Source organism: Brienomyrus brachyistius, unplaced genomic scaffold (genome assembly GCF_023856365.1).
Source record: "Brienomyrus brachyistius isolate T26 unplaced genomic scaffold, BBRACH_0.4 scaffold44, whole genome shotgun sequence".
Taxonomy (NCBI): domain Eukaryota; kingdom Metazoa; phylum Chordata; class Actinopteri; order Osteoglossiformes; family Mormyridae; genus Brienomyrus; species Brienomyrus brachyistius.
Window position 1 is genome coordinate 408,373 of NW_026042319.1, and position 20,763 is coordinate 429,135.

A 20,763-nucleotide genomic window follows, 5' to 3' on the forward strand; every position below is an offset into this window, starting at 1 on the left:
AATGCAGGCAGACGCGGTGAGCGGGCACGGCCGAGTAGGGCGGTGCGTCCACTGGGATACTACGGCCAAGACACGTTCTGACACGCGGTGAGAGTCCCAGCCCCTGCCTGAGAAGTTTCACGGTTATATTCCAGCGAGGAGGAAAAGCCCGCACCAAAAAAATAAAAATAAATCCAAACATCGGTAAGTTTTTTTTTTTTTGTTTTGAAAAAGGTTGTGCTGCTTAGAAATGAAAAACCAAAAGGCACAATGATTTTCAACTCACCTTTAATATGCACAAGAGTTGAAACAACGAGCCACCTTAAAGAGAAATTCAATCTAAAATTTATAAAAAGATATAAACAATCAGAGGCCAAAATGCTATCTGTCGTTTCTATTATTTAATACAAGTTTTTTTTTCCTCAGCAAGTAAAAATCTTGCAACAAACGAGCTTGTATCTGTCGGAGATACAAGGCAAAAACTCTAATCTTTAAAGTGGCTCTTTCGAGGCGTGTAAATAGTGCATGTCTGTACACCTGCTAGTTTTGTTCAAATTTTTTCATGGCTCCGACTGCTCTTCCTGAACACAGGTTTCTTCAGTAGTTAGCAGCCAAAAACATAACTACATTAGTCCAAAAGCAAAAAAAAATGGTTCTGCTTTCCATCCCTTTACAGGTAAAACGCACAAGGAAATTTATTTTAAAAAAATAATTAAAAAAAGATGGTTAAACGTCCAGTCACGACAGCGAGAAAACCCATTTCTGAAAGCAGTACCTTCCGTCAGCGTGTCACGGAGGTTGGAGACCAAAATCAGACCATTAATATGACGCGGGAATCCGGAGCAGCTCTACACGACCCTCAAGCGGGAAACATTTCCAAAGAGATGTTCTCGTTTGTACAATTAGGGTCTGATGCAGTAAATCTAATAAAAAAAAAAAAAAAAAACTTGTGTATATATACCGGAACAAAAAGTATTGCAGAGACGCAGTGAGAACAATCCCATCGTCACGTGTTCGAACAACTGGCACTTTCCACAAACAGTAAGCGCGGGTCACTACTCGGAAAGTAAGTATAAGACTGAGAAACCAAACACACGGAAGCTCCACAGTTTAAACAAGTCTACTACTTGTCCTTCAAACTAAAAAAAATGTAAATTAGACAAAAAGTTTAGAAAAAAAAAGCCCAAAGCAAAAACCAGTGTTTGCAGTGCGTTTGTGTCTATTTGTCACGTGGTAGGAGGAAGGGAGAAATTAGGATTAAGATTGAGGGGGTGAGGAGGTTCCAACCACACCAGCTCAAACTGATGGAAGATTGGGAATCCCCGCATCACGTAGCGCCTACAGCCTGGTCAGTCAGAAGGGATTCAGGCAACGATGTCACAGCTGCGGAGTTCAATCTTGCGGGAGAGATTGCAAATCCTTCGGTCTGAGCTCAAGCAGAGCTTAAATCTCCATGTTCACTTTTTTCTTCTCATTTTCCGGGTTCCACACTTAGAGATCAGTGCTGCAAAATATTTTTTAAACCTCTCATTCTTCTCAGAATCGTAGTAAAAATAATTCCTCCCCCCCCCCCCCCCCCCATCTCACCATGTGTTGCGCCTTCAGTTGCGTTCACAGTCATTTTTGTAAATGGTGCCATTTTAACACATAAAAACATTCCAATGATAACTCCCGAAACAAATAAAGATAAACAAGGGTTTGCTCAGTCCATCGCTGCTCCCCGGCCTCTGCCCTCCTCCTCAGAAGCCAGGCTGGCACCAAATAGCCTCGGTCTGTCCTGCCCGGCCCAGATGCGGAGCCTCAGTCCAGAAGCTGGTGGGCTCTGCAATCGCTTACTGAGCCTGGGATGATTCCAGGGAAGTAAAAAAAAAGAAAAAAAAAAAAGAACGACAGGGTGGCGGAGGCGGGGAGGATGGCAAGAAAGAAAAATCCTATCATACTGATGTTGGGATTTCTCCTTCTTTCTTGTCCATACGATACGTTTTTAGGATCATGCACAAGCAGCTCCTGTCCGCGTGTGTTTCAGCAAGAGGGACGTTTGGCAACTGCAGAGTGACAGAGAGGAGGCCTTTTCTGTCACAATGCCTCTGTAACCAAGAGTCTTCAGGGGTGGCGGGGGTGGGGCGGGGGGCATTGGAGAGGATCGTCTCGAATCGTCTCCGATCCTTCAGTGCGTGGTCGCGGTGCGAGCTTCTGGTTAGTAGATCTACTCAGGTCTCTTGAAGGTGACGGGGTGCTGAGGATGGATACGAGGCAGGACTTCGCTTTAAAATTTGAACTCCTTGGTCTGCAGGTTGGAGGCTGGGTCAAAGTTGAACGTCCCGCCTTGAGTGGCTTCAGGGATCAGACTTGGGTCTTCATCGATCTTGGGGGCGGGGGGACGGGGGGGGCAGCAAAACAAAAAAAATAAAGGTCAGCGTCATGAATGAGGTCTGCAGATTTTCCTTGCAATGAGTCACTGCTCAGATTGCTTAAAGGAGAGTAACCACACACTGAACCAAAAGGCCGATATTCCAACTGTGATGAGCCACAACTAAACCAAACTAAACTAAACCATTTTCATTTCACATACAAAACCAGTATCATACAGGTCAGTGACTAACTTCCACGTTTAACCGGTGCACCTACATCATCTCCTGAAAAATACTGGTCGATGATTTCAAACGCCAGCTTGTAGATCTCCTCATTCTCGTGCTGTTGCAGATTCTCAATTTTCTCCAAACCTATGATAAAGACAGGATGCTGACTTTTGAGAACAAAACTCGTCTAACTGCATTTCACTGACTGCGCACCTGCACTGGGCGCAGTGACAAAGCCGAATCTAATCTAATCTAACGTGAACGGTCTTACCGCCGCATTCTTCAATGATCTCCGCGATAGTGCTGGCCTCCTCGCCTGCCATGATCAGAATGTTCTTGAGCCCATCCAGGACAACCTGAACCACCTGAGAGTCCTTCACAGACAGCAGGCTGCAGAAGGGCGGGACGACGTTCTGCTGGACTAGGAACTCCACCTGTGGAAAAAAAAAATCAAAGCTGTGACTGACCGAGCTGAATCTTAGTGCATAAACTGCATTTTTTTCTCTGTGGGGGGAGGGGCTTAAAAAAAAATTGAAATTCACTCACCTGATCTTTCCTTCCACTTATCGTCAAGTTGCTTATTGCCCAGGCAGCCTCCTTCTGCGTGCCAAAGTCACCCTGTGGAGAGAGAGAGGGGGGTGTGCATCACAGAGCATCGCTTCTCTGTGACTACCATCACCACACTGTGAATGACCTGCACAAAGGTAGCTAGGCAGCAGACCATTTACATTAAGCTACCCCCCTCTGGGGGGACTGATGACATTCCATTTAGGAATATTGCCATTTGACATTCATATAGTGATTGCACTTGCAGACTGGGGTTTCCTGCCACACTGCAATATCTGGGAATCAGGGATGTGTACAAGTTGGTGGTGATGGTGGACCGACCTTGGCCAGCTGCTGGATGATCATGGGAATGAGACCAGCGTCGATAACAGCCTGGACTTGCTGCTGGTTCCCAGCTGTAATGTTAGACAAGAACCACACTGCCTCCTGGAAAGGCAAGACGACAGACGCATTAACTTTGGTTTCACTTTCACAAACACTCACAAACCACAGGCTCAATATGTCCTCAACTTGTAATTCATCGTGTTTGCTGGTGACAGCGAGATAATGCGTACGTGTCGAAGGCAAAACCTGTGCCGAAGATGCAAAGTGATTCAGGAATTCAAGTAGGTGAGCGAATGTCTGCCGCAGTGCACAACAAACATGCAGAAAAATACTACTGACTACTGTGGGAAGGCAATACATGCGGGGCAGCAACAGGGCAATTTGTGATGATGTCAAACACAGCGAGGGTCCCACGAAACAGATCTTGGCCATTTTCTTGGAGGGTTAGGTTGTCTTGGCTGTCCAAGTTCTCTGCAGTCCTGTTAGTCTGCAGCTGACCTGCCAGTTCCCAGTGATGCAACTGCAGTAGCCGATAAGAGCTTGACTCTCTTGATAACAAAAGCCAACCAGGGGCCAAGCAAGCTAACAAAAGCCAACCAGGGGCCAAGCAAGCTAACAAAAGCCTACCAGGGGCCAAGCAAGCTAACAAAAGCCTACCAGGGGCCAAGCAAGCTAACAAAAGCCTACCAGGGGCCAAGCAAGCTAACAAAAGCCTACCAGGGGCCAAGCAAGCTAACAAAAGCCTACCAGGGGCCAAGCAAGCATTAAGAAGGCAGGTAAAGGAACATACGGTGGTGACAAATAAGTCACAAATAAAAATCAAGAAAATATAACTGGGAGAAAAATAATCAGGCTACAGGCTGATCACTAGGCTGGTGTTGCTCTTACCTTGTTGATCTTCTCTTTGTGGTGCGTGAGCAGGTTGGGGAAGTGGGACAGAACGTCGCAGTTCAGCACAACCTGCGTCTGCTCATCCGTCCCCGTCACTATGTTGCCCACAGCCCTCAAGGCTGCAGTCTTAACAGGAAGTGACACATTAGCCCCACTGTGCCACACCCAACAGTCAGTATTCCAGCAAGCAAAAGAAAAAAAAAAACTCATGCCAACTCACCTGAACTTTGACCTCTTGGTGACTTAGCAGAGGCACCAGGAAGGGGACCACGCCCGAGTCGATGACCATTTGGATCTGTTCGTTTCCTCCATCAGTCAGGTAGGACAAAGCCCACACCGTGTCGACCAGAATCTAACACCAGAGGGAGGCACAGGTCCGCTCAGGCACAAGAAAGTCCAGTAGATAATGGTTGGCTTACAAACTGGATGATTTTAAGACTCTATGGATTTTCTGGCATAGGCAACAAACCACACACATCTATAATGTTTACGATGAGAAAACACTGAGAAGCTATACTACCGGGATTATAATTTACCACCCTTAGCCTTGGTTTATTATTCTGGTAAATGTTGGGTAGAGGGAATATTCAGTGGTGGCTTGATGTTTAGGGAAGCGCACTTATAATTGAAAGATTGCAGGTTCAAATCCCCAATCAGCAAGGCACCACTGAGGTACCCTGAGGAAGGTACCACCCCCACGCACTGCTCCCCGGGCGCTGAATTAGCTGCCCCCTGCTGTGTCACATTGTCACATATGGGTTAACTGCAGAGGACACGTTTCATTGTTGTGGGCTGTGGTGCGTCAACAATGACAACTAATCACTAACTTGTATTATTGCCATGTAAAAGCATCAGGACTGGAAACTTTTGTCTTTTTGTGTGTGAATGCAGTTCATGTGTGAGCTTTTAAACTGAGTAGGTAAAATAAACGAAAAGATCTTGCTGTTGAACGTTACGAGAGCTCAAGTTATAAGATTACTCGGGCGTTTTATTTTTTTAAGACTTTCGCAATTGCCATTCGCAAGCGAATCTCACAGGCCGCAAGAAGGGAGCCTCTCATCAAGGCCTCCTTCAGCCCTACGCCTGTCTGTCACTGCCGAGAGGAAGCCTGACAAAGCTTGGTGGCAGCAGCTGTGTTTACAGGAGGCATGAACTCAAAACAGATAAGAGGCAGCACTTACATTAATATCGGTGTGATAGATCAGAACGCATAGGGCGGGCAGGATCTGATACGGAGGGAGGGAGGGAGAGAGAGAGAAAGGCTGAGTGTGCAGCAAACAGATGACTCAGCAGTCTTACAGGCAGGCATTTTATCAGATGCTACCATCGGAATCAGAGGAGGCAAACGCTGGATCAGTACTTGGCCGCAAAACGGGGGGGGGGGGGGGCTATGCCTCCATATCCACTCCCCAGCATCAGAGGCGTCCAGCAGTAAGCTGCTGCTACCCTACAGGACCGACCACGCCCCCCCGAACTCTCACACTCACCGATTACTGGATTATCTTCCACTCAGCAGTGAATGGATGACACAAACCGGGATGGAGAAAACACACACACACACACACACACACACACACACACAGGGGTTACATGCACGCACTCCTTACCTCCTGCACTGTCTCTATTGGAGGAGGAGGGTCCTTGTTCCTACACAAGTTCACGATGACCCAGGTGACGTTCCGCAGGAAGGTAATGGGGATGGAGGGGTTGATGAAGGACAGCAGTGGTTTGACCACACCCAGCGAGATGACGTAATCTCGGCACTGTGGCCCGTCGCCTGCGGGCACGGGAAGGCGGGGTCAGGCTGCGGGAAGGCGGGGTCAGGCTGCGGGAAGGCGGGGTCAGGCTGCGGGAAGGCGGCCCGGTGTGGGCGGGACTTCCTCCGAAGGGGCGACTCACCGATGATGTTGCCCAGTGCCCAGACAGCCTGCTCGCACACGTTCTGGTGGGGGGAGAGCAACAGCCGCAGGAAGAGCGGGACTGCATCTGCGGGCGCGATCAGACAGCGGTCAGGGGCACAGTCCAGACCCTCAATGGCACACAGATTACAGCTGGCAAAAGACACGTCAGCTGGGCGACTTACTGGATTTGACCACAGCCTGAGTCTGAGCGGAGGTGCCGGATGCAATGTTTGTTAGAGCCCAGGCTGCCTCGAACTGCAAGGATGGGCTGCGGGAACAGGCGGGACTGTTAGCTCACAGACAGCGGCGGGCGGGGCGCCGAAACTGCACAGGCCGCTCCCGCCTTTCAGGTCACGGCAGCTTAAGACCTCTGCGGCTGAATATGACAAACATCCTTCTCCACAGAAACCCCCCACCCCGTTTCCCCGGCACCCAGATGGCGACGCAGCGACCGGCATGGACCACTCAGGTCAGACTCCAGAGCATGGGAACGGCGAACACTGATGGCCAGGAAAGCAGATCTGTTTCTATTGGCACGCGGGGGCCGAGCCACCGGCCCCAGACCGAGCCAACACAGTGCGCTCCCACACGCTGCCTCCCCCCACGACCTCTGACCTCCACAATCTGGCCAGACGTTACTGCGCACAGGGAGTCAAAATACCATGGTGCGCAAATCTCCAAAAATCCAGGAAACGGGGGGGTTTCAGATACAAAAAAAACTAAGATGCAGGCATGCAAAAGATCCCAGTTCCTAAGCGGCTGAGACCAGATTCTCTCAGAAGGAGCCCTCAGTGCCCCCATCACCCGGACATGTCACTGCATTTATGTTACATCGTCCACGGTGCTGTGTCACCCTGCACCATCTGTCTCTGCAATAGTTCCACCCCCATTACTTAGGTCCCGCCTCCCTGGCACCAGGCCCACCAATGGCTGTCAGGGAGGGTGAAGCCTGACAACAGGCTCGCCGTGGCAGGGTGCCCCCTGCCCCAGCCCACACCCACCACCCTCCCCTAAGGGACATAGGAAGTGAATGCCTCCTAACTGGGTGACTGGGAACCAGTTAAAGGGCAGAAGTAAAGGACAAGGCACACATGGACGCTGCGGCACTCCAGCACGCACACACACGCACCCCACCCTCAAGCAGACTACATACTCACTTGTCATCCCTTTCCAGGCATTTGACCAGGATGGGGAGAATTCCCGACTTTATCAAGTCGTCGATGGGGGGGTTTCTGTCGCTCGAGAGCAGTTTTCTGCAAGAGAGGATGAGGTGGAGTGTCAGAGCGCAGGACGAGGCAAGGAAAGGGAGCCCCTGGTGGGGATTCATCTACACTGCAGCTGCCAGGGACAACAAACAGACTTTGCTCCCAGGCAGTATCTGTCTCTCACACACACACACACACACACACACACACACACACACACACACACACACACACACACACACACACACACACACACACACACACACACACACACACTCACCTGGCTGCCTGCACCGCGCTGAGCTGCACGACGGGGTTGTCACTAGTGGCGTTCTTCAGAGGCAGACAAAACACGGGCATATTAGCAATTCCCACAATCCCACAGGGCGGTTTTGCTCAAAAGTGCACACCAATTATGCATGCTTATTGAGCCTTACCTGTAGGATCGCATCTAGTGTTACATTTTGCTAGGAGGAGGGAAGAAGAGAGACACTGAAAACAAATCATATCACATCCCTCTCCACCTGGCAGCTTAAATCTCCTACCATTGGTCTACGAGTGTGACAGCATGCGAGATGGACGGGCTCGGGGCTGAATGACCCAATCGGCTTTGACATACAGACGAGGGATAACGACAACACAACTAAACCTGCCAGACGACCCAGGGAATGCGGTGCAAGGACACTTACTCCTTTGAAATCTGCATCTATGTCAGAGTCTTCGAGGCTTTCTTCCTGTGGGACGTTGCGTTTCTTCAGCAAGTGCTCATCTCTTTTGTTCTGGGGGGGGGTGATGACGACAAAGGCTCATAAGTGTTACCCACAGCTCAAGGGCCCCCACTATGCAGACATTTGGTGCATAAAGCAGCTGTCTGCTTTGTTCATTTGTTCATTTACAAGTTTATTGCTTATTTGCACATCTTATTCCCAACTGCTGCCTCTATTTTATCCTATATTTAGTTTTTTATTGCCCTGCTTGTATGTTTGATTGATACGTCCTGCCACCACCGGCACCAAAACAAGTTCCTTACACTTTCTGTACTCGGCAAATAAATTCTGACAAAGCCAACAATAAAAATAATCTTCACTGCCGGTTCCGAGTTTTCCCTACCAAATAAGAAATAAAAAACCATGTTGTAAATGTCATTTACAGGCATGTGAATCACAGGCAGTTTGACACCCCACCCTCCCGCCAAACCCCAACAGAAGGTACTAAACACCCAGTAGACACGGTTACAGAGAAGCAGCTGGTGCCACTATAACTTAACATCAGCAAAAGCTGCAGCGGAAATTCTCTGAAGGTAGCAGAAACCTTTGGAAATGTGCTTTTGGAAAAGTGCTTTCTCCTGAGTGATGTAATGGGGGTGGGATGCACACGGCCCCCCTCCCAGCTAAATAACAATGCTGGAACCGGCTGATTATGGTAGGGAGGAATGCACTGGGTCCTCCAGCGTAATCCCCCCCCCCCCCCCCCCCGAGAGGGAATGCGACTCTGCCCTTCACAGCGACCCACAGCCTGGCGCTCTACACTACGCTCGGCACACAGGTCCCCTCGCCCTGTCAGCATCGGCTCCACGTCAACAAGCGAGATTCGACCGTGACGTTGTTTATAAATGTAATCGCGGCGAACAGTTCTGAGCGTAGTATGCCAGGCAACCACGGTGCAAAGAACATATTCTGTGGTCACCTCCTCCAAAAGGAGCTGCTCTGTGGGAGCGGCGGCTGGGCCAGAACAGAGGCTTCAGAGCGCCCGGCCCCCGCAGAGGCCCTCCCGGCCCGAGCAGCTGCTGAAGGCTGCCATCCTGGTTAAAAGCCCTTCCTGCTGGAGGCTGGAGATGAACCGCCTGTGCTTACAGCAGCTCAACTCGGTGCCCGCAGCCCTGGGGTCACAGAGTGCAGGAAACAAAGGCAGAGCCTGAAATTCTCCAGGTATGAGAACCGGCCTGGAGGGGGGGGGGGGGGGCTGGGCAAGTGCAGTAACCTCAGCAGGGGTCCACCAGAGGGGTTTACAGCACACCGCCGCCCGCAGAGACCCACTGCATGCACTGTATGACCCTCTGATAGGTTAATGAAGCCGGTCTGCAATAGACTAGAGAACTGTCAACCCGTTATGCAACATAATCTAAGTCATGTGACCAGCATGACAGCCTTCAGTTAGGCAGCATCCCTGCTCTCCGAAGAGCGAAGCGTCTGACGCAGTCAGAATCACACACAGACCAGACGGGCTGGTCACGTTGTTATGGATGTGCTGTAGCCTGGAGGAGGCGCATGTGTGTATGACTGCACGAGGAAAACGAGCCCCCAAGCCAAAGCACGCAGTGAGCAAACACTAAGCCCTAAACACACATGCACGAAACATTCTTCTATTTCAGTGAAGGAACACAAAGTCCGGCCAGGTGGGAGGACAGGATTTCTGTGACAAACCCGGTACTGGCAGCACAGTTTTACCCCCCAGGTGATACGTGCGTGAAGAAATGCATGGGAAAGCAGGACGGGCTGTTTCCCAGGGTGAGGACGGCGCCCCCAGCAGGCAGCGGGATGTGTTTTGCCTTGCACCAACTCGCAGCCCCTGCCGTGACTCGCGCATTCCACCTCTGACCCCAGCGAGTCAGCGTCTCTCAGATCCAACAAACCCCGCGCACGGATCGCGCCACGGGAACCGGGACACCAGAGAACCTGAAGGTTAACAGTCAGTCCAGGAGCTGCGGAATAAGGAACGACGTGGGATAGAGTGGCACTGCTGAGCCCCAACAGTAGAACAGAAGGACTGAGGGCACACGGCTTGCCACAGGATGCATTTTCGGGCATGCAGACGGGAGGGGCGGGTGAACGCACAGCCCCCGGGACAGCTTGGCTTTCTGTCTGGGGAGTTCCCATTTAAATATCCAACAGACCCCATGACGCGCTTTAGACAACAGGGTAAAATCTTCATCTTACCTTCCGCAGCTCCACTGTCACCTCGTTCCTGTGTCTCCGCATCGTCTGAAAGAGATGGAGAGAGGGTCACTCGTCAGGCAGCAACCACCCAGAAGGTTCACGGTTCACACGACTCCACGTCTGCTGCCGGTCAGGTGGTCGCAGCAATGCCGACAGAACGCGGCCGGTGGGGATCCCGGCCCCCAAGCTGACCACTCCATTCAGGTTCTGCCACTGGCACTCAGCGGGATTAATGACCAACCAAAGCAGTGTAACCTTGGGAACAGGCCAGAGCACTGTAACTATGGTGACACAAAGAGTCACTCACCTCCACCTTCTGAAAACAATGTGACGCCTAAAGTTCCAGTTTTGCAAAGAGGGTGGAGATTCATCAAACTAAAAACCCGTATACATGTTATTGTTCATATGTATTTATATACGGGCAGTAAGAACGTTCGACACCACCTGTACTTACGAAGAAATGGCCATGAATCCTATTATATAACAAGAATTAGAGTTATATATTGAGTCATATAAGAATATAATGGTTCCTAAGGAGGAATGCACGCATGACTTTGTAATGCTCGTGAAAATATTGCAGGACATACAGTACAGTGTAGTACTATGCAGTTACTTATATTATTAATGCCTTATGTTATGTATTTTTATTATTCTGACCTGTCAACAAATTCGACTTCAAGACAGACCTGGGGAATGCCTGTATTTTACATAAATCATTGCCCAGGAGTGAAGTCCCTCCCCCATCAGGTCACATGCTGCAAAAACAACACATATCTAACACCACTTCCGGGGGTCATCACAGATGTCTGTCAGGTTCTTAGGCCCTGTCCTGGGGGGTCCTGCCAATAGCCAGAGTTCTGAGAGAGAATATAGATCTGTCTGATTGATGTAATTAATCCAATAGGGCAGCGTCCATGTTTTTGCTCCCCTACGAGCTCCCCTCCAGACAGTCCATATTTTTGCTCCCTCCCAGCTTCCGAACGGCTGGTGGGAGGAAAATAAGGACTGTCTGGGGGGGGGGGGTCCCTGAGGACCATACTGGGAACCACTGCAACAGAGTTCTCTCTTAAAAACCAGGGATAGAGAACCACTGATCTGGATTACACACCCCAGCTCATAAGTCACCGGCCTAGTCCCCGGGGGGCAACCTTTTACGCTTGGGTTATTTCTGCTCTCCACAGAGAGACCTTCTGCATTTAAGAATTTAAAAACTGCAGGACATAAACAACAGCTGAGGCTCCGGAGAACGGCGCAGAGTAGAGCGAACGACTAGCTGGCTTTGGTCACACACAGGGGAACACACTACAAGGCTCACAAATCACGAGCTGTCCACCATCCCGTGCCAAAACCCAGAGTGGTACGCCCCGCGCGGGGATCACCCATTTAGCCCAGGATTCGAGCCGGGAGGGGGGGCCCTGCTGTTAGATCATATTAGACCTTGTGATGCAGCTTCCCAGCTAGTGTTACCATCGCAAACAGTCACATGCACAGACTGGGTCAGGCATGTAAGCACCAAGTGCAGATGGCAGTAATATTTTTCGTTTGTGTTCAGGCTTTACTTTCACACCAGGGCCACCAACTTTAATGAGTTTTCTGCCAACAAAAAAAATCACATTTACATTTATTGATTTAACAGACGCTTTTGTCCATAGCCAGCAAGGAGGATTAATCCTCTGCACCAAATCCACTAACATGAACATTCTAAAAATGACCATGATCAACGACCCCCCCCCCCCCCCCGTGCTCAGCCTATGGCATCCCCGCTGTGCTTAAGAGCCAAAACACACCTGAATGTCACACACAGGCAAAGCTCATCACGCTTCTCCACCTTGTTAAACTGCTCATAGGAATCCTGATTGTTCATTCAGTTGCTTTGGCGACCCTGACCCTCTGTGGGGGGGGGGGGACCAGGAAGTGGGACAGCCCCATAGCACTGAGAGTTTGGCAGGCACTACCGCTCGCTGGCCCTCAGGAAACCTCATTTCCACCATGCTATACGGGGCTAAATTCTGCGACATGTTTTGATGAAAACCTACAACTGGAACTTTGCTACTACAAATATTCACAGAATTCAGTAATCAATTGCTTTAACTGCTGGATGGAAAAGACTAAGTCTTCCATATTCAGTCTCATTGGATTCGAGCTTCCTCACAAATCGAGGACTGTGCAGCCTAGCCCCAGTGCATGCTGGCAGTCATTTCAGATTAACTCTTGCTGATAATGATTACATGCGACTTCGCACATTATAGAAAAATACTGCAAAAAGTTCTTCAAAAATGAAGCACTTGTGATTCTAATCTTGAATTACAATTGTCAATGCTTTTAAGCCATCAAAAAACTGTATAAATATTTCTTGAATTCAGGAGTCACAGATCTAAGTGAACTTCAAATAAACACTAAACTCTCAAAGTCCACAAATGAAGCAAAACAAAGGATCACAGTGAACCTCATTCACACAAATTCACTTCCCAGATGCTAGTAGAGGTGAGATCAAGATCATGAATATTGCCAGTCCATAAAACCTTAAGAGAACTGAGAAGACCACCCAGAGCACACATGGGCATCCCTGAAAACCCTGAGGGGAATCCCTGCCTCTGGGCAAACACCCCCACAGTTTTAGCATTAGCTACACAAACATCCAGCTTTACCATGAGAACCAGGAGACACAATTATTGCTTCCATCACCAGGAGTTCACATTGCATCACCACGGTGGACATGGACACCAAGGCAATCCAGCCAGAAAATAGGCACGGCTCTCGCTGACCAAACCTTATTTTACAAAGCACCCTGAAGCCAGCAAGCCCAAACCCATCACTACTGAAGCACTTTCACCACCAAACACCACATGGCCTCATACCAGTAATCATGGCTGATACTGGCTTGGCGCTACATTGCAGTCCCAGAGCTTCGGTTCATGGCCAAAGAATGTCGACCTACAACATGCAAGCCAGACAAGAGCTACACGAATATAAGTTACTTGCTGTCCGAAACATATGAAGGAAAAGAAAAAAACAAGCTCAAAAATATTCTCAATTTCCAAAAAAATTTGAATTGTCATTAAAGTTCAAGATGATATATTCACATAACCATGCCAGATAAATGCGACCAAAATTTTTAAAAATGGGGAAAACCAAGTTTCATTTGATACTAATTTTGTTGATGCATCTTTCTATTCACAGATAGCAAAAGATGACAGAAATAATAATTTAAAAGTATCCTCAGAGTTATGAACTCCTGAAAACATTCCTCACACACGCGAACTACACCAAAATTACAAAATAACAAAAATATAATGTGTGATGGTTACTAACACCAATATGCTTACTGTTCATATAGTGCTGAAATCCGGTCCTCCGTTATAGAAAAAAAAAATAAAAATCACACAATGCAGATTAATTCATTGCACAATTCTCACTTAAAACTTTACAACACTCAAAAAACGGTTAAATCGGATAAACTATGACAAAACCATCTTCTATATGAAGTGGTTTCTGTATAAGACTAACAGACAGACAAGTACTGATCAAGGAGGAAAAATACTACAGCAAATTTCATCAGTTTTTGGAGCCATAAACAGTAAATATAACGGAATAACTGGGCAGGATTATCAAAACTCATGTGGAGGAAAGTGCAGCACAGACAAACGCTGGGCATCTCATAGAATTGTTAATAATAATTATATTCTAATAGATTATATCTCATTGCCTGCGTCCATCGTTTTTACGGTGAAAACAAAGGGAATGGACCGACGAAAATGATGGAAATGCCACAGATAAGGAAGCCGAAAGCCGCCTGGTGTGAATCTGCGACGTGCAGTTCGGATGAAGGGGCACAGAACCACAAAGAGGAGGCGGATTAAAACGTTAAACGTGGGAGATCGGGGAGCCGGCCGGCAGTGCGCTCTGCGTTTTAAATAAATGAATGGAAGGCGGCTGAGGCAGCATCCGGACGGCACATCCCGCCGTCCGTTACCGAGCCCCCGGCCAGAGAGCGCATCCATCAGCAGCTCGTTTCCAGTTATCCGTATCCCTTGCTCCCTTGCTCCCAGCCGCCTTCCCAGGTCCGGTGAGCCGCCATCCTCCGGTCTGCCGGCCGTTAAGCTGCGCCTGCTAACGGGCTAGCGCGCTAACGGCTAACGCGCTAGCATGCTAACCCCTCCGGGCGGCGCGCCTGTCGGCGCTGCTGCGTAGTAATAATTCCGGCTGATAATCAGACAGTTAATCTCCGAACTGTAACCGAGGTGAGCCGGTGGGTACGAAGAAACATACAGGCGTCCGCCTTATTCCGCGCAGAAACAGGCGGCTACTTAAACGCCATTGTTAAGCCAATGCCGACAATACAGCCCCGGCTAAGCGGTGCGCGGCCCCGCGGCAGGCCTCAGGAATAAAGCCAGAAATGAGATCCTCATGGCAGGCCCGGGACGCCGGCTAGCCGGGCGGCGACATGGATCCGTGTTTACGGTGCGGCTCGGCAGGTGAGGCCTTCTAATAGGCCGCGCCCGCCGCGCCTGATGGCGGCATAGGGGGTGGAAGATGTTCCGGAGCAGACTGCACCGTACACCCCGAGCATCCAGTCACACCGCCGCCAAGACTGTCATAATCCCGGGGAGGCACCACGAGCGTCGGGCCGCCTCTGCCGGCCATCGCCTCACCTCGACATCGCGCCCTTTATTTTTGAAGCTTTTGATGCGGTGGTTCTCCAAGCCGGCGCTGTCTGCCATGGCTGTGTGCTCGGGGGGGGAGGGGGGGAGTGCAGTCCGGCGCTCGGAGCTCCAGTGAAAGACGGGAGACTGTCCCGCTGCTGAGCGGAGAGGAAAGGGGGGCGGCGAGGCGCAGCGGAGCGCGTCCGGCCGGGGGGGGGAGGGCGTGGAGAGGAGGAGCCAAGCGCAGCCTCTGACGCCAGGAGGTCGTAACGTGTGCAGGCTTCGCCGGGGAGGGACAGCCAGTCGGTCCTCTGCCGCACCCCCGGCAGCAAAAACACTATTCAATGGGGTTTCGAGCACCGGCCCTTTTGCGTAGGCTGCGTTCGTTCGCGGCTGTTACATAAGAATCATTTACGCCGGGCGACTAATGTCGCTCCGGGGGCGCCGGGGGGTGGGAAGAGCTTCAGGATCGTAACTGCTTCTAAGACATTGCGTATAAAAGCATGTGAAGGGGATATCAAACTAATTGTACTGAGCAGGTATCAAATTAATTCCTTCACCGCAGACAAAACAATGCCCAAAAGTCACGTTTTAACTCGAGACCATATACTTGGCGAATGGAGGCCGAGGGTAGACGTTTCGTCTCATTTTGTTACAGATACATTCACACACAATCCATTAAACTAGTTCCGAGTGAGCAGAAATCTCTCCTTCCATACCTTCAGGCTTGAAGTCATCAGGGCAGCATCCAGATGCCTAAGGATATTTTAACTGTGTCTGACAACTAGAATTAATTAAATTCGGGACAAGTTGTGATTAAAGATAGACACCATGTCACTGGGGAGGAAAAAAAAGTTTATTAGTGCAGAATCAAAGATTTGGTTTTGAACACTCAGATCCCTTCAGTGCAAAAACTTAATATTTAAATGTTTATTTATTTATTTTTTAATACTCCCTGAATCTGTAAACAAACCAAACTCATTCATTTAGCTGGGTCCTTCCATGTGATACCAAGTAAAAAATAAAAAAACATTTAAAATAAAATTTAAACTTATGAAGTAAAACTGTCTGCAATCATTACATTTACATATATAAAATATTTTAAGAACTACTATTAAATTGACAGACATTACAATAGGCATGTTTATGCCAATCCTCCAGGAGATTAAATATTTCCAAACAGATAAAGCTCACATTAAGCAAAAAGCTACTAACAAAAACCCACCTGATGTACACATCTGTAAGAAGTAAATGAAAATCATGGCTTTTAAACCACTTGCCATTTTCCCCATGGCGAGCCGAGGCCTGGAAAGCTACATGACAATGATGGACAACACAAATCCACATGTGTGCACAAACACACTGGTAGGGAAAAAAAATTAAAATAAAATAAATAAAAAATACAGATTATGGATGCAGCATCTCCTCTTTGGGAGGACCCACTGACTGCCAGTATCACCATTTTGCAATGTTAGTGTCACTGTATATCCACAAAATAAACTTAAATAATGGCCTTTCGACGGTGAAAGTGTTTACAATCGCAGCCAGCAGACACGAAGCCTTCGGCTCTTGAGGACTTGTGTTAACAACTGTTAGTTATTCTTTAAAACAAAGCAACACCAACGGCAGCAGCAAATACATGAGGCAATCAGAGGCAAGTGTAATATCTGAAAGCGATACTTTCGCCTGACAAAGGGACGTGGAACAGCCTGAATATACAACACTCACAGAGGACACTCAAGCCAGACTGGGCAAGAATTTGTGGGTCATAGAAATCTGCAGTTCCAGCTCAGAGACGGGGGGGGAAGCAACAGGGTCGACTGGCTGCAGGCTCCTATAGAGACATGGCCCACAGATCAGAAGATCTGCTGCTCAAATAAGATCTTTTCAAAACCTTGAGGGGGAGTGTGGTAGAAGTCACTGAACTGGCAGTCAATTATAGCGCTGTCGTCCACTGCAAGAGAAAGTAGAAAAAAATTAAGGTCCAAACAAGTACATTTTCTGCAGGGCAAAGCAGAAGGTTGGGCAAAACTGGCTTTAAACAAGACATGCTTGCTTTCACATTGTCCATTATTTAAAAAAGTGAAGCAAAGGCATCAACTATGAATGTATCCTGCCCTCTAGTGGCAACACCAGTTAACGAAGAATAACACCTTTAGTCGAAATTCTTAGGTTTTCGCATAGGGCTGCACGAAATCACGTCACGATTATATTGTGCATGTGCAATACTCACTAGGCTGTTAGATGATGGGCTTAAAATTTGTCCGGCCGCCAGGATTTCAGTACTATACAGATGTTTGTACCCACAATTCAATAGGCAGATTAGTAGTATACCTAAAATATTAATGAGAGGTGTATAGTGATGCTCAAAAAAGTTAGTAGTCTGTATAAATTAGGCACATCCTTATGTTTATTTAATTCGGTTAGCGGCGCGACACACGCTACTGTTTTGGTGAATCATGGAAGCAATAAGCACTGGAGTCGAGATAGATCAGCAGCCAGAGGCAAACAACTTTTACAGAGATTTGTGGGTGAAAGTTTTTTTTTTTATTTATTTTTAAAAAGGTGGTTTGGTAATTTAAAGTCTGACATGTTTACACCGAATTTACACGGATTACTCATTTTTGGCCATCACAACACACCTCTCATTAATATTGTAGGTTTACTACTAATCTGCTTAAATTGTGGGCGCAAGAAAATGTCCATTAAGTACCAAAAATATGGCATCGAGACAAATTTTCACGCTCATCATCTAAAGCTCTGGGGGGGGAATCCCACAAAGCAGAAATTCTCCATTAGCCAGATAACTTACAAATGCCACTTATCTCTCCTTTTATTGGACAGTTTGCACATTTGGCTTAAGGTATTCAACAAACTGGAAGATCTTGCTTTGTGGAACACCCCCACCACCCCCCCGGTCGCTATGTAATATACAGCCCTGTTTTTACATCCCTCATCTTGCGCTCCGATGCAATACACACATCAGGAAAGAGGTGAATACAAGAACAGACATTTATCCGGCGCCCCTGGAGGACGTTTTGGACTCACAAGGGGTGAAGAAAGTGTATTTTCTTAAAATTGTGTATTAAATTCGGGAGCAGCTCTTTACCGTAAACCACTGGGTAAACCGTCCCACGAATTCCTGAGGCTGGGCAGTGCATATTTTTTCCATTTAAATATAAATTCAGCTCTACATGGTCATACGTGACACCCTAAAAAGGAAAAACAGAATAATAAATTTAATTTGATTAAAACAACTAAACACCAACATTCATACATCGCAAAGTGATATTTGGAAGTCCAGTCTTCTGTTTTAATTAACAGCTTTAACCATTCTTCTCTGGAAAATGAGTTATTTCACTAGAATAAGTGTTTGGTAAGGATGTCTCAAGCTGACAAAGATTGGAACTGGGGTTGATCCAGGCATTTTTTTAATTGATAGGCACCAGCTACCACAGCCTGATCCAATACCCGATCCATTTAGCTTCCCGCATCCGCCTAACTTGCGCTAGCTGCGTGGATTGTAAAGTTCTGTCACATGCAGCAGTAAGCCGCAGCCATATTTGCAATGCCATACTTTTATTAGCAGGGAGAAACAGCGTTGTTTAATGCAATGAATCTAATCTCAGGCGTTTCCAGAAACATCATAAGGAAGAAGAATACTTCAACATTGCAAGGCTTACTCAGATGAAAAATGCCTCACTGTGTTTGTCTGTGTGTGTATTTAAGATATATTTAAAAATGTATTAAAAGAATGGATTGGGACTATGAATCGGCAGATATAAATACAGTGTTCCCACTAAGTCAAAAGTGAAACTCTCTTTTCCTTGACTTTCACTGACTAAAACGCAGAATTTCCATGACCTATAAAGAACAGAAATACAGACCACCTTTGTGCTGAGCAGACAAGAATCAGTCATGGTAAGCCCACCAATTACTGTGTGTAAAGGGCTCCCTCTCCCACATTTGATAGATAAATTAGATAAATTTATCTTTTCTGTAATCTACTCTTAGCACCTAACCTATGTGTGTAATAACTCAAGGAAAAATACTGCATGGAAAACATTGCATTTTGATGAAGCTACAAAGTTCCCTGATATTCCCTGACTTGTGGGAACCCTGGAAATATAGAATACCAAGTTTCCCAATTTACTTACATCTATACAGCTGGTTATGTTCTAATGAAATCCGTTCTACTAACTACTAAAAATTATTGTAACTGTAAAACCTGTAACTTGAAACAACATCACAATTAAAGCCATTTAAGCACTATGCCATCTACAGCCTAATTTTAGTTTCAGAGCTGGTCTTCAGTCCATTTTCAACTACTCACCACGATATCGCCTTCCTGTGGAAGACTGTTGGCAGGGAGCCTGTTCTTTTCTTCATTGTTGTGGAAGACTGACCCATCGTGTCTCAACACCAGGCTGTGAATATCCCTCCCCAACGGTATTTGATTCAGGTTGGCCTTCTGGGTAGCCACACCAATTCCCCACACACCTGGAGGTAGGACAGAAACCCCTGACGACCGACCTACACTAAACATCATTCCAATGAGGAAACACAGGCGAGTGGCTAGTTCTGGTACCAATTAACACTCTACTTATGCAACATTTTCCTTTCGTTTCCCCGAACACAACTTATAAGTTTTTATTCTTTTAGACATCCCCCATTTTAAAACATGACAGATACGCTGATATGCTTAGAGCTACAAATTAAATGCAGCACAGGTTTACTTCAGGTGTACTCCGATCCGTCCAAGAGTCACCAGAGTGAGGTTTCTATGGTGCCTGTATGAACAATATGCAAAGTAACAATAATAATAATAATAATAATAATAATTTAAAAAAAATCTAAATTTTTTAAATCGCAGGAAAACTCAGAAATGCGCAGTCGCGATACCTCATTTCCATCTTTTGTCAGTCAGCGAGGGGCTCACCTGTAGACTGAACCTTGAATTCAAAATAACTCTTGTTCTGGTGAAGCGGAGCATTGGCAAGGCAACCGCCAGTTCCACATATCCTTCTCCCACTCTTAACGATGACCACATCGGTACCTGTCGGGCACGTTTGGGTAACACGGTCAACTACCGGCAGTCGTGTGCCAGACCAGTTTACGAACCCCTGCTGTTGGGGCAGCTTAATTTCACACGAGTCAATGCATATACTGCGCGCAAACAATCGAAACGGATTGTTAATTGGGCTTAGATCTGTAGCAGCAAAAAGAAACACAAGACGGCATCGTGGAAACAGATCTAAAGCAAGCCTAGGGAACCATCACCAGTGATGACGAACGCAGCACGGCGTTAATACTGATTCTATCAAACGATGTCATTGCCGAAGTCTATTAATCGTGCTGTCAACATTTTAAGTATACAGCTTTTAGTAAAATCGTAAAATGCATAGCTAGCTGATACACGGCGTAACGAACGCCGTCCATGTTACAAGCACAAGTCAGAAATGTCACTGTGTCGTGAGAGCTAAACACCGCTCACCCATATGGTGGGTGTCCAACTGGACCGAGGGCATCTCCTTCATAGGGATGTGTCCCGATGATCCTTCCCCACAGCATCCCAGGCAGCAAGAAAACATCGAGGCCATCGCTGATATGGAACGAACGATCCGTAAACAAGCAGCGTTACTCCTCGCCTTTCCGGAAGCCGAGCAACGAGGGTCGTACCCACGGAGACCATAGACGGCTAGTTCACGGAAGGACATGGATATCGATCGTCGAAAACT

General features: G+C 47.6%; 2 protein-coding genes across 4 annotated transcripts; both read right to left on the reverse strand.

Annotated features, from left to right (window-relative positions):
* Positions 1–250: 250 nt before the first annotated feature.
* Positions 251–15,858, reverse strand: LOC125722943 (importin subunit alpha-4-like). Of its 3 annotated transcripts, none has more exons than XM_048999242.1 (17): positions 15,745–15,858; positions 10,383–10,427; positions 8,136–8,225; positions 7,884–7,913; positions 7,727–7,779; positions 7,399–7,494; positions 6,424–6,509; positions 6,240–6,326; positions 5,948–6,117; positions 5,522–5,566; positions 4,561–4,692; positions 4,338–4,466; positions 3,447–3,551; positions 3,105–3,176; positions 2,830–2,992; positions 2,608–2,702; positions 251–2,344 (listed from the first exon to the last, which is right to left on the reverse strand). In XM_048999242.1, the coding sequence occupies exons 1-17, from the start codon at positions 15,760–15,762 to the stop codon at positions 2,246–2,248; spliced, it is 1,515 nt and encodes a 504-aa protein (XP_048855199.1). In that variant the 5' UTR covers positions 15,763–15,858; the 3' UTR covers positions 251–2,245. The 3 variants fall into 3 exon arrangements, with proteins under 3 accessions (XP_048855199.1, XP_048855198.1, XP_048855200.1); XM_048999241.1 differs by lacking the exon at positions 15,745–15,858 and adding an exon at positions 15,035–15,221; XM_048999243.1 differs by lacking the exon at positions 15,745–15,858 and adding an exon at positions 13,709–14,968.
* Positions 15,859–15,861: 3 nt separating this feature from the next.
* On the reverse strand, positions 15,862–20,749 carry LOC125722950 (SPRY domain-containing protein 7). The gene is made up of 5 exons (XM_048999251.1): positions 20,520–20,749; positions 19,965–20,081; positions 19,359–19,525; positions 18,135–18,237; positions 15,862–16,979 (listed from the first exon to the last, which is right to left on the reverse strand). The coding sequence occupies exons 1-5, from the start codon at positions 20,740–20,742 to the stop codon at positions 16,882–16,884; spliced, it is 708 nt and encodes a 235-aa protein (XP_048855208.1). The 5' UTR covers positions 20,743–20,749; the 3' UTR covers positions 15,862–16,881.
* Positions 20,750–20,763: the final 14 nt, after the last annotated feature.